At 40.6% G+C, this 14,685-nt stretch overlaps 1 protein-coding gene across 2 annotated transcripts; it reads right to left on the bottom strand.

The window, feature by feature from the left end:
- Positions 1 to 24: 24 nt before the first annotated feature.
- On the bottom strand, positions 25 to 6,191 carry hoxb8a (homeobox B8a). Of its 2 annotated transcripts, none has more exons than XM_039611105.1 (2): positions 5,257 to 6,191; positions 25 to 1,156 (listed from the first exon to the last, which is right to left on the bottom strand). In XM_039611105.1, exons 1-2 carry the CDS (start codon positions 5,687 to 5,689, stop codon positions 750 to 752), a joined length of 840 nt encoding a protein of 279 aa, XP_039467039.1. In that variant the 5' UTR covers positions 5,690 to 6,191; the 3' UTR covers positions 25 to 749. The 2 variants fall into 2 exon arrangements, with proteins under 2 accessions (XP_039467039.1, XP_031607683.1); XM_031751823.2 differs by having other exon boundaries at positions 25 to 1,159.
- Positions 6,192 to 14,685: the final 8,494 nt, after the last annotated feature.

Genomic DNA, 14,685 nt, shown 5'->3' on the forward strand with positions numbered 1-14,685 from the left:
GCAGACATAAAAGGAACCCTCAGCTTCGACTGTTTATCACATTTTTCCCATTTTTATTCTTATAAATGTTCTTGCTTTTGAATCTGCACTGCGCGCATGCGTTTAACCCCCCTCCCCAAAGAGAAAACAACATAAGACAAACACCACCAATCAAAAAACAAAACAAACAAATAAACAAAGGGAAAAAACGACAGTTAGAGGGTGTAAAAAAGAGACCCGACCTACTAAAACGGCATAAATAGGCAGTTTCATGTTGTTGGAAATTTCATTAATTGCTACGTCATCACCATCATCATCAATCATTGCCATAACAACAACATAGAAGTGAGAAGTACAGTAAAAAGTGCACCATTATCATCATCGTCATCATCATCATTTTAACTTAAAAACTATACAGCTGCCAAAGATAAAATTGTTAATGATTAACTTCTAACAATATAGAAATGTTTCCACGATAATTGTTCCACAAAGAAAGAAAGCTATCTTTTTTTTTCTTCTTTTTACGTTTATTTTAAACACTAGTGTAGACTATGTTTTCTTGCTTCATTGTCATGTTTTTTTCCTCTCAAGTCCATCTAGCTAGCCAGTCACCATTTTTAGAAACTCAAGTTCCCTTCCAACGATTGAATCGTGGAGACAGCAGGGGAGTCCAGTGGCCTCAGTTAAGACAAAAACAGCCCACCCCTCACCCCATCCTGCCTAACATTTACACCCACCTTGTCCCCATCTACCCCATCTTCTTTCTCCCCCTACATTTGCTTGTGGCTTTTCTCGCAGCAATCATCGTTCACAGAAGCCTGTGACCCCGCCGTGCCCGCCACCGAGCCTCCTCCACCACCTCCTTCTCCACTTCCTCCTCCTGCACCACCGCCACCTCCGCCGCTGCCGCCATCCCGCAGCTCCTTCTCCCTCCTCTCCCTCTCCACTGCCTCCTGTTCGCTCTTGCTACTGGGGAACTTGTCCTTGTTGTTCTCCTTCTTCCACTTCATCCTCCGATTCTGGAACCAGATCTTCACCTGCCGCTCCGTCAGCGCCAGCGCGTGCGACACCTCGATACGGCGTTTCCGGGTCAGGTAGGGGTTGAACAGGAACTCCTTCTCCAGCTCCAGGGTCTGGTAGCGACTGTAGGTTTGGCGGCCCCGCCTCCTGCCCGCAGCTACTGGGGGGAGGTGGGAGAGTGAAGAGAGAAAATTATTAGACACAAAACTTCATTTTTCCATGTTTAATAATCAACTTAACACCACACACACGCACTCACATGCACTTGCGCGGAAACCTTCAGAACTTTCAGGTTTTCGTGAAAATTTACCTTCGCCAGTGATATTTTTGAGTGTTTCTTTTTCTTATGGATTTGGTAATGTTCTCATTATATCTGACGTATTACTGTACCTTTACCAATATCACCTGACTTCGAATATTGTAATGAGTGCACCGTGTTGTTAGCAAAGTCTCCTCGGTCATCTTGAAACGCCTCTGGGGACTCAGTTGATTTTGATACACAAAAGAGTGGTGGATGTGGATGAAATTTAATTTAAGCAAACAAAAAACGTTTGATGACTTTGCATGAAAATAAGTTTTCAAAGTGTTGCTAAATTCTCCCATCTAAATCAGTGCTTTTTGTCTACTCGCTATGGCTCGTTTCGTGTTGACCTTTAACTGATAATGTTTGCATGTCTATATTCATATTGCCAATAAATACATCTCTCATAACAATTTCAACACTATACACAAATTGCCACATTGTGCGTCTAAACCTCATCTTGTTGGAGGCGTCTACTGGCATGTACACTCCCAGGTCATCGCTTTTCCTCCAACTAGTTCTTTGTTCTGCTAATGATGGGGAATTAGCTTTCGTGCCAATTACAGTAGGCTCATTTACAAACAGAAATGAACACGACTCACAAAGCGAGATATCGTCCAGTGTCATACAATTTGCAATCTGGATCAAATACGCATGGGCCAAAGAAAAAAAATACAGTTTAATGCAGGCGCTGTGAAATTATGTGACAGCGGTGCGTGAAGTTACAAGAGCACAGTAAAAATGGACGCACGCGCTCTTTAAACACGAGTCTAAAAACTGTAACTCCATACCGCTCAGCCGCTTTAACTGCAGTAATTAAAACGTCTCTTATGTAGACAAATCAACTGAAGACTTCCACTTGTGCATATAAATATTCAGTACTATAAATGCATCGTAATTTCCATTGCATTTCCAAACGTGAAAAATACGCAGAGTATTTGAGAGGAGGCTAAAGGTCTTTTCTAAAGACTTTTAAAGATGCCCACAATGAAAATTTGGAATAAGAAGGAATTATTTCTCAAAACATGTGCTAAATACAGGTCCGCATTGTGATGTAGTCTATTGATATGGTTTGGTTGTTTTCTGCGCATTCATATCATTTTATATAAACCCTTGCAAGGTACGTTTTTCAGCAAACAGGGCGATGTTTTAAATTGAAATAATCTCTGAAGGTTGAGCTAAAATGCATCCAACATGACTTCTCGGGGCTGTTAATAAACTCCAAGTTGTTTCAGTGTAAAGTGGACGATTAAAACAACACATTTAACCATGACAGCCTGGCAGCAGTATCTCCACGGTTTATACAAAGAGGACATTTGTGTAAGTGATTATATTTCCATAAACATGTTTGCCTTTCGCCTTTATTATTATGTCATAAAAAGGGAGCGCCGTGCCATGGACAAAACATGCCATAACAGCTTTGAAGTAAAAAAGGCTCTGAAGGGAGGGGGGGGCGTCAAGCCCAGAACCATCTCTCCGCAACACTAAAATGTAAGGGTTTAACTAAAGTTTGAGTAGTAGTCGACCACTCTGATATAGGGAGACACTAGGTGTGGGTGGACGTAAATGTTTAAATTTCCTCGAGTATACTGTATCAAAAACACATCTTACCAAAACAGTCGTACAGGTTGCGGTCTAATTTTTAAAAAGCGCACAAAGTTTACATTTCCACAGTATGGGAACAGGCCGCACGTGAAGATTAGACATGGAAATGCATAAAATTGTGAGCGGTGTAGAGGTCTTCTGTGTGTGTTGTCACAAGACTGTGACAGTGGCCGCGCTATACAGTTTCTTACGACGCAACACCACGAGGAACTGAACCTTCAATCCTCGCCGTTTACGTACAGCCTGTGTTTGAAGAATATATGTTATTGTTCTACTTATCTTTCTCATATAAATGTTAGCTTATGTTTTGTCCATTAAGAATATATGCTACTTTAGTGGCATGCTGTATTGTTGAAATGTGGGTATAAGCTTACAGTAATGAAACAAATGAAGTTGTTGTCTACGAAACCTTTACAAAGCCACTGGAACAAATACTAAATAAATGTACGGGAGTTGACATTTGAGGAAGGAGACAGCAGATGCCAGTGAAAGCTGGGCCAACAGGAGCTAATACCATTACACATAGACATTTATTAGCTGGCCTAATCACATTTCTGTTCTCTTTGTGTCATGTTTAAGGTCGTACAGAGAGATGATTTATCAAGACTTCCAACCACAGGAGTGAAGTCGTAAAACTGGCTCATGTTCGCAAGTTTACAGTCAAACTCTAATATTACACCCCCTCCTTTGGAGCTTATATCTATGAAATGAAATGAAATAGAAGGGGAAGAGGAGTAAGAGACTAAAACCTAAAACTTTACTTAAAACTTTAACCTCAGTCCGTTCGGTCTCAGGTGCGTCTCAATTTTATCATTATTTTATTTTGTTTTTGATTTTGTAAAGAGACCTTACACACACAGTTATGGCAAGCAGTGAGTCAGGAAAGTACAACAGGCGTTTTAAGATGTTAAATACCAGAATTTACACTAACGCTGAGGCGGAAATGTTGTAGGAAACGCTTTACTAAATCGTGCGTAAATGTGAATTACCTGCTATTATTATTGCTAGGTTCTTTAGCAGCTGGGTAAAAAGCTGCATCCTGTAAGGATGGAGAGAGGGTAGCTTCAGATTAATACACATTTCAGTTGTTGTTTTATTTATTTATTTTTAATTTTATGATCATAATCTTGAAGTTACAAAAGTTCAGCACAGGTCATAACAGCGTCTGCAGCCCTACTTTGAAAATACAGTCGAGAACATAAGCGCGCGCGCACACACACACACACACACACACACACACACACACACACACACACACACACACACACACACACACACACACACACACACACACACACACACACACACACACAGCCAGAGAGAGAAATACGGACTCAGACAAAACAGGCTACTATACATGCCAGTCCATTCACTCTCTCCCTTCAAAGCACAAAAAACCAAAAATGGCAACTTGCACAAGTCTTTAGGTCTGACTGTGGTGCTGCTTTACAAACCCGGCTCTGCTTTCAGTTCTTTCAAAGAGAGTCACATTTATGCATCTTACGTGATTTATAATGCGAAGGAGTTGAACCGAACCGGCCTCATCTATATATCTAATGGCTTTTTGCGTCACAAAACACAAAAGCGAATTAAATATGAATCCGAGGGACTTCTCTTGGGGGATAATTTTGTTATGCGAGGTCTGTGAATTTAGAAACCACAGACGCTGTCCAAGGGCAAAAAAATGCTCTGTCTGTTCTCACATGCATTCCCTGAGCTCTGTAGACAACTGACCACCGTGTAGCCAATAATCCCACCACAGGCAAGTCGTAAACCGAAAAAAACAAAGCCTAGTAAAAGTTTAACCGGGGCCAGAGCTGCATGTCCAAAATGTGTCGGTGAGGTTGGAAACAACTACCTTCAACATCTCGGTATCTTTTTCCCGTCTGTTGAAACTAAGATTTTCTGCGTTTAGTTCTAAACTGAAGGCACTGAGGTTCAGTTCCCCCTCGTCAACCACCATTCCACCATTTCTCCCCCTTTCTTGTCTATTTTCCATCACCCCCCTTCTCTTCTCGGGGCTTTTCCTCTCTCTATTTGGGACGGTGCAATTAAACCCTAAAGTCATTCACACAAGTTTTGCTGCTACCAATAAAACCATAAACGTGCTATTGTTTCCCCGATTTGAACGCTGGAACCTCTAATTGTTCTCCCTAAATTGCTGCTTTCAAAACAACTTCTCCAACTTTCCCCCACTATTTCCTGCTCCCTGTATGATTATATTTTCTGCCCTCGCTTCCTGGAGGACAAACAGCTTTGCTCTTACTGCAGACTGCTTTGTAGGAATGAAGTTCTATGGTTTGGAGGAAAAAAAAGAAGAGAAAAATGTACTAGACTCGCCATTTCCTCACCTTGCGGCCTCATCCAAGGGAAGAGCTGTGTCGGCGATGGACTCTGCTCGGTTCCCTCCGCGTCCTCGCTCCCGAGTCCGGGCGCGCCTCCCAGCTTACAGTCGCTGTACTGAACCAGATCCGCGTCCTGGGCGCCGAAAAGTGTCTGCCGCTGCAAGGCGTCGTATCCGTAGAAGTTCCCCGGTTCACCGTGGCATGTGACCGCGCACGGGCTCTGCTGGTATGGGTTGCTGGGCAGCGTCGAGGCGGTGTGGTGGTAGAAGTCCTGGATTTGCGGAGCGTGCTGGAAGGTGGCGCCGGAGCTCGGGCCGTACACCACGGTGGGCCGGCTGCCAGCCAGGTCCTGCGCGAACCCGCACTCGTAGTAGTTCGGACGTAAAGAGTCCCCGCTTTTATATTTGGAGAAGAGCGAGTTGACGAAATATGAACTCATCTTTTGTGTTGTTTTCTGTTTTAATTTGTGTTCGGCTCGGCAGAGTCAGAGTGAGGGTGAAGGAAGAGACCAGTGGCTTTCAACTGTTTTCTTTTTTTCTGCTGCTTCTGTGGTACGGTTTGAGGCAGACACACACACACACACGCAGACACACACAGACAGCGAGCAGGGAGAGTGAGGCAGGTCCGCCGCCGGTGTAGGTGACCGTTGTTGTAGTGTTTTCCACCTCACGGCGGCAACAGACGAGTCGGCTGCGGTGTGAGTAACGGTGACGGCAGCCGGAAATGTGAAAACCACAACCAGCACCACAACAACAATAATATAACAATAATCACAGTGATTCCATAGAATTTCCAGCCCAGAGGAAGAAAAAGAAGAGGAAAGAGAAGGAGAGGGTAAGGAAGGGCTCGTGCGCATCACAATTCCGGTGTTTGCGCTGTAAGCCCCGTCGCGCTCTCAAACGGCTTTTCCGTGATTTACTCCCCTGCAAATGACTTGTTTCATATTTTTCTCCTTCTCTCTCTCTCTCTCTCTCTCTCTCTCTCTCTCTCTCTCCCTCGCTCGTTCTTTCTCGCTCTCACCCCCCCTCTCTCCGGCTGTGTCTCACGCGCCCTCTCTTTCTCTCACCTCCTGGGCCGGGTGTGTGTATGTGTGTGTGTTTCAAGGATAATTTGCATCTGTTATCAGCTCTTCATCCCATTGGGTTTTCTAGGCATACAGACAAGTGTGCACCAGCCCGCGCGCAAACCACACAAACACATGCGCAGTCTTTTTCAATTTCCCCACTTCTTTTTGCTCACGCACGCGCTTATAAACTGATAGATGATAGTTTCCGTCTGACGGAGCCTCTGTGCGCCTGTGATTATAAAATGTAATGAGAGAAGGAAAAAAGATGGGAGAAGAAACTGGGGAAGGAGAAGAAGAGGATGAAGAAGGTGAAAAAGAGAAAGCAAGAAAAGAGGGCACGCGCGCACGCACGCACACACCGCTCCTCAATCGAAACAAAATAAAAAGCGATGCCTTACTTGAATTTTGCACAGGTTAGTGTTGGCTGCACGTGTGATGCTATGTTTATGTGTGTCATTAGTGCATCGTTCTTATTTCTCATCCTGATTCCTTCAAGTGGAGTTGCAGTGGAAGCGAAGGCGTGAAAATATCTGGGAGCCCGGCAGAGAGTGTTTAACTCACAATGAAACGAGAGATGGGGAGGGTAGATGGGGGGTGAGTAGACCAGAGTTTCCCTATAAATTAAACTGAGGTTTTAGAATTATTCTTTCGACTGCTGATGTATGCGTGTGGCCAGAAAGTAAACTCGCTCAGACAGCTCGTCTTCTTATTATCATGTGCTTTTATAAATATGCAAGGGTGACCAGCAAATGTAACAGGCAAGGAGAAAGTGGCTGCTAACGCTGAGACAAATTATAAAGCGGAGGGGCTTGGTTTGCTTGTTTATGTCCTTTCAGCAGAGAAACAAAAAGGGGCTTTACGACGCGCCCTTTGCACAATCAGAGGCCATAAACGCCTGATCCTTGCTACGTAATTAATTGTTATTTTCGTCTCATCTTCCTTCAATTCCGGTACAATAACAACAACAACAATAAATAAATAAATGTTTGGTCTAATTACCAAGACCTATGCACATGTGAGGACTTTGTGGTGGGAGTTCCAGTACAACAGCTACTCTAAAGTCGTTTTCAGACTCGGTTAATATTATTTTATTTTCGAGCCATCGCTGCTAACAGCAGCCAAAATAAAAATGAAATGAATTAAAGTTACCAGAATTGATTTTATTTACGTTTCACTGCCATGACACAAGAGGCCAAAATTCCAGCAACAGCCTGAATTACAGACTGAGCTCCTTTAAATCAGCTGATTGCCTGCCTGACTTTACGAGGAATAATTGCTGCAGTATTTTATTATCCCGAATATGATCTTATTGAAACTTCTTCACTCCGTGCTTTAGACTTCCAATAAAGAGTTTGATTATGAGATTTGTTATCTGAATGGTGAGATGAAAATGTGGTCCTCAAAAAAAAAAAAAAAAAAAAAAAAAAAAAAAATCAGCTTTCACTCCGCTGAATAAATTTTCACACACTGGGCAAAACAACACGAGGGCTCAAAGAAAAATAGAGTTCAGTTCTGCCGTAAACATCTATACATCTGCGTTCACACTCACAGCAGCGCATTTAGAGCGGAATTAGCTAAATGAAAAATAACAATGCTCACAATTTCTACGTATCAAATCTACTCTGATCAAAACATCAGAGAATGGGTAGAAGAATATGATCGCACAAGGTAAGGCCTTGATGATATACAAAATAATTTAAAAGTTTCCATTAAGAAAAACATATATATCATATCCACCTTTTACAGCAAACTTTTACAACCCCGCAGCAAGGTCTTCAATGAGAATTCGGAAAAGGGAAAAATAAACATTTCCTTGCTCCCAATACATGTCCTGCATACCTATGGATTATTATTTTTTCAAGGCCTCAACCTCTTCCTGTTCGCCCACTAAAACGCCCTACAACTACTTAAAATTTCACTATTTGTTCTAAAGCAAAGTGAAAAAAAATGTTTTCAGATTTCAGAATTTCCTAAACCAAAATAAAAAAGTATCATCTTCTTCTTTAAAATAAATCTTTATAAAACATTAAAATGGAATAGGCCCAGTTTCGCCCCCTTTAAATGAATCCTTTGCCGTGAAGGCAGGAAAAGCCTCAGGGAGAATTGAAATGTCCGTGAAGCAAGAGTGCCATCAAGCGGTCAGCTACAGTAAGGCCGCAGGGGAGGAAGGCAGCCTTTAATGTGGCTTTATGGTTCTATTATGTCGTCACATAAAGCTAAATAAGCTGCTTTAAAATAAAACCGTGCGTCGTAATTGGGAGTCTGACGCGAGGGTCGATTTGGGATTTGTGGCGAAAAAAATGAAGTGAAATGAAAACAGATCCGTGGCACGTCACTGTGTGTCTGGAAATTAAAGGGGAAATAATCCGCCTAAAGCCGTCAGTAGCCTATATACTTATGTCATTTTTTTCTGGCATTATGAAATTTACTGTACTTGCCTTACTTTCATACCACAAAACACTGCCCCCAAAGCAAAAGTGGACTAAAGATAACAGCTTTTTTTTTTTAAATTTCTGTCTCAAGGACACCTCTTTAACCAACAGCAAACGAATAAATTCAAACCAGCAACTTCCACATTAAATGTTACACCAGTAAAAACTATAATTTTTAAGAGTCAGTTTTTGGGCATTTGCATTTACACTATTCATCTTTTTTTGTTTTAGATCAATATGAAATATGATATAAACGATTGCAGCTTTTGATCTGTGCTCTGTACGCCACACTACACTTTTCTTTTATGTAAGGTTTTATAGCCCACCTAAAATAGATTACGTTTAATCCCGGGACTATTAGCTTCTAGTCTTTATGTAACGGTTTGCATATAATAGATTTACTAATGTACACATAAATATACAGCTTATGTGTAATTTCTTTGTAATATAGTTAGAGGTTTTTATTTATCATAACCGCGATATATAAAAATACAAAGGCATGTAACTTGCCAAAAATGTGCATAAGATAATGTATAAATAACTACTGTTGTACATATAAGGTTTCAGACCTACTCGTCAGTTATAGATTCTCTTAGATTATAAATGAATGACTGATACTATGTGGATCGTAATACTATAGTTTTCTTGTACTTCAGTCCACTATTTACAGTTAATTAAGAGAGGAAGTATAGCTTAATGATGAAGCGTCAAAGAAAATAGAAAGCTATTTTAATTTTCAATGGTATTTTGAAATTGTTTTTTGGTTACTCTGATTTTCTATTTTCAAATGAGCAAAGCCGCAGTGATGTAAAGTAAACAGTGTGTTTCCCACTGCGTATCCAGTTCAGTGCAGACAAACCGGTTTTATTACAGCGCATTATTGCTTCTTTTATGTTTGGCGGGACCTGTGGCGTGATTGTGTGTGCGTGGCGGCTAAATTGCAGGTTGTAAACAGACTGTAAAAAGCAGTTGTTACCATTATCTGAAGAGACTGCCGCCCAGATCCTCAATTTCACCTCTGTGGAAATGTGAACCCTATAAGCTGCCGAATGGTAAAACCACAGAGAAAGGAATAGCATAGCATTATTACTTAGCATAAGTAATAAAAGCATAAGACTCTGTCTCTGAATATAGCTTAGCACATGTATCACAAGTTTGTAATCCCCCTAAGGGAAAAACAAACAAACAGCGGAAGAGAAACAAACAAAAATTCTCTATCAGCTCCCTCCATCGGTTCAGCAACATGCGGAGATTGCTCTGCCCTCCCAGCCTGTACAGCCCGAGCTGAAGCCCGACACTTGGTCTCACCCTGTCTGACGGAGTTTGCAGTCTGCGTTTTTTTTTTTTTTTCCATTTTGTTTGTGGTGGTGGCTTTCATGGCTTCAGCTGTAAGTATGCATCTGAGAGAAACAAAGGGAGATGGGACTGAAGACAACACACACACACACACACACACACACACACACACAAGGCTGCCGGAATAGGCCCATAGAACCAAACGGCTACAGAGCCATAAAAGTCCTGAAGCTGAAAGCAAAAAAATGAGAAGAAGGAAGTTGTTTTTATTTTTATTGTTTTGTCTTTTTTCTAAGTTTTGTTGTTGTTGTTGTTTTTTATCTATACGCCAGGAAGTCTAACATATAGCTACCATTTTTAAACGTTTGGACTAACATTTGCCTTCATCTCATGACTCCAGCTTCTATCAGTTCAAAAAAAGGCTTCAAATAAATTATCAAGCAGGGAGATTTGAAACTTTCCTCTAATATTTTCTTCGTCTTTGTGGCTTTCCTTGCTTCGCTGTTCTTCTTCTCTAGGTGTGTTTGCTTTACAGTCGTTTAGTTCTTAACTTTCAGAAATTTATAAGCTATAAACTTTTATTGCCGTCATATTCTTTTATTGCGCCGCACCGCCTTGAATCTTTTTTCACTCTGTCCCGCCTATTCTCCTGTTTTCCATCTTCTTCTTCGCTATTTTTACGACAGTCGGTGTCGGCTTCTTCTAACACATCCGTTCCCATTCACCCCCCAGGCACACACGTAGCACATCCCGCTCCTCTCGTGCTGCTTCCTATGTTTGAGGATAGGAAGTGTATAAAATAAGTTATGTGACAAACAAGAAAAAGAGCTGCAATAGAAAAACGCTGCTCGGACAATATTGGCCTTAAATGAGAAATACCTTGCGATCAGATATCTATTTGTCTATCAGACAGATAATAATAATAATAATAATAATGATAATAATAATAATAATAATAATAATAATAATAATAATATTATTATTATTATTATTATTATTATTATTATTATTATTATTATTATTGTGTATTGTGTATGTGTAAAGAGCTTGCACATACTGGTGGATTCACCATGACAAAAACATAAAAACGATCTTGGTAAATCCCAGTACTGTTTATTTAGTGCAGGTGGGGGATAACTCTTACTCTTGGTCTAATAATTTTGTAAAGCACTGTATTTTTTTAACCCCGTGTCGAGGTTAAAAATTCAGATAATAAATATTATTGAAAATATGATAAATGATGAAATCTGCACATGAAATCTGTCCTGGGAAGTTTGACATGAATGGCTAATTTTTCTCAAACTTCCTTTTTCAAATCTTTCCTTATTTATGAGTCATAAACATAGCACTATAATTATTGCTCTTGGTATTCTTATTGTTACTTTTTGTCAAAACAGTAGTAGTAGTGTTAATAGTTTTGTTATTTTCATTGTTCTTGTTATTTTTTTGTCATTTTTTCCCCGGTCCTATTAGTTCTTTAATATTTTTGTTCAGTAAGAAACAAGCAGCATTCTCAGCGTTCTGAGCAGTTCTTAACTCCTCTGTCCTTTATTTATTTATTTTTTTGCACTTTAATAGGCAGTTGTCACATGTGCACATACTGTTATTATTTCTGTGTTTGATGTTATTATTATTATTGTTGTTCAGCATAGTCAGAGACAGCTGTGACATGTGAGGCACAGCCAGCAGCACTTGGCTTACTGTCCAACTGTAAATGAGTCCAGAATGGCTGATGCGATGTGATCCATATAGTCATTTATATCAGCAGGACCATAACTCTTTTCAAGTAAATTTATGAATATGAATGATTTTCTCTACAGCTTGATGAATTATAGAAGAATCTCAAAGCAGGGGGGGAGGCAGGTCTGCTACGCGCTCAGATCCACCCAGAATGTGTCAGCAGAGGCAGTTATTATCTGTGGGCTTAATATGAGAGGATAAAGTGAAGATGTACTGGATTGGCCACATCCACGTGGGCTGAAATATGATTTCTTGCCAGCAGTAGTACCACGTGCTTTGTCTTGTTCAGCCCATTTAGTTCCTGAAAATATCATTGAAATGATGAGGCCTGCGCCTGATTTAGCCACACAGCTAAATCACTGCACAATGAGCAGATCTGAATCTCTACATTATCTAACAGCAGGGATACATTACAGACAAAATAGTAGAGTTAGCGGTGGAATTGTATGGTAGAGTGGATCGCTTTTGGATTACAATTCAACACCATGACCAAGATTGACTCCAGACTAAAGAGTTGGATTTTTATTAGAAACAGATCAGTTTGAAAAGGAATTTCTTCTGAGGCAGGTTCCCATTGGTGCACAAATCTACACAGGCAGTGCAAATTTTAATAAATCTCAGAAAAATTACTGCAAATGTTTTGCTTGGTACACTACCTGCAGTTTATTCCTTAAAAAGCCCAGTTTTGCTACTAAGTCTCTCTTATCCACAATAACTGTACTGCTTCCTTCTTTAGATGTGACCATAATATCACCCTGGTGTTTCTGCACTTCCATCTTTGTGCATGTTGTTATGGGGGGCTCCTGCTTGGAGTATTCTCTTAGATTTACTGTGCCATGTGTCACAGTTCTCCCCTCAGTGCGCACACATACACACTGGGTTGAAACAGTCTGCAGTTGCCTTCCCTGGGACAGCAGGCTGAGACTGGAAGGAGGCCTGATGCAGGAGACCAGGCACTTCTGGATTTAATGAAGCTCAGACCCTGCCAGACCTCAGAGAAGTATCACAATCATCTGCTGTCGAGTTCACAGATGTTTTATGGGTTGTCTTTGTTGGGGCCAGAGTCTAAATCTGCTTAAATCCCCAGGCTTCATTGGTTGGGCCAAGAGGAAGCAGAAAGGCTGTGCTCAAACTGCAGTCACCATCACAGTTCTAACCCTTTCCAACAAGCTGTTTCCACTGCTCCTCCTAGAAGCCTTTCATACTAGAACCATCACAAAATTATCAACAGTTATTACAATTCTTTATTTTTATTAACTTAAACTGTATGTAATAATTTCATTGGCATACTCAAAATTAAATCGAAAATATGTTAATTAACAAAAACTAAATGGTAAATGGCCCGTATTTGTATAGCGCTTTACTAGTCTCTAAGGACCCCAAAGCGCTTTACACAACCAGTCATCCACCCATTCACACACACATTCACACACTGGTGATGGCAAGCTACATTGTAGCCACAGCCACCCTGGGGTGCACTGACAGAGGCGAGGCAGCCGGACACTGGCGCCACCGGGCCTTCTGACCACCACCAGTAGGCAACGGGTGAAGTATCTTGCCCAAGGACACAACGACCGAGACTGTCCAAGCCAGAACTCGAACCGGCAACAAGGCAAACTCCCAACTCTTGAGCCACGATCGCCCCGCAAATCTAATGAATGCAATCAATATATAAGAAATCAGCAGACAAAATATTGTTAATATATTTATTATACTGTGTTATGTTTCCTTTGATAACTATAAGCTGTCATGCATTCTATATGCTGTTAGCCAATGTTATATGATTATAATTATTATCATTTTGACTAATTCATTTAGGCCATGAATTTAGTTCCAACACATCAGCTAATTTCAGTGCCAGCTAAAACCTTGGGTTACGCTACGTTACAAAGTGGCATTCAAGCTATTTTGTAACCTACCTTCCTCCAAGCGCTTCCTTTTTGTCTTAATCAGTGTCATATATATTGTCAGTTATCCTGCTCTGCACAAGGATTCTCGCTGCTGCTCCTCCAGGATTCACATAACTCTGCAGAGTTCCCAGAACTGAGCCACATGACCAAATATATGTTACTACAAATGGAATTTGTCTGAATTTGACTGTAGTGCTCCTGATTGAAAACATTTAACATATACTACAGGAAGACTTCAGCACATTAAAAGTGCCTTTTATCTAATTACAGGTAAAATATTGTTGTCAGTGGTGTTTTAAGCAATTTAATATCTTATGAATGCTTTAGCTAAAGTGTTATCATTACATATGTTCATATACAAGCTGTGCTGAGCTTACTAACTGTCCTACTACAGGTTAGGCAGTTGGGTTTCTAGATAATTTGTCCTATATTTACATTTGTCAGTGAGTTTCAAGATGCTTTTAATAGTATATGAATCAATAACCTTGAAATTTGAATTGATTTGTCAAAATACATTAAATTAAATCTAATCCCTATTTGTTCTCAGCAGCCATTTCCTGTACAACACCAATGTGACTTAGTACACTTTTTCAAGGTGTCTTGTATTTGTTTAACATCTGACCTTGCCACACATTGGTGCAATTATTCAGAAATAGAAGAAATATAAAAATGCTTAGTCGCCCTGGATCTGGAGCTCCAAAGGTGATGGATCATCACAAAACTAAACAGGATGAGCTTGTTAATGATCTGAGGCAGTTGGGACCACAGTCACTAAGCACGGTATTGGCAATACATTGTGTCATCATGGATTGACATTTTGCAGCACCTCTAATATCGTAGACTGAAATTTTGGAGGATCTGTGAAGATGTACAGGCCTGGGAGAAAGTACAGACAAAACCAAAATCAAGCTTTTGGCATCAACTCAAGATGTTAAGTTTGCAGGAAGAGAAATACTGAATATGACCCAAAGTACAGCATCCCTACAGTCAG

This window comes from Oreochromis aureus, linkage group 4 (genome assembly GCF_013358895.1).
Source record: "Oreochromis aureus strain Israel breed Guangdong linkage group 4, ZZ_aureus, whole genome shotgun sequence".
Lineage (NCBI taxonomy): Eukaryota > Metazoa > Chordata > Actinopteri > Cichliformes > Cichlidae > Oreochromis > Oreochromis aureus.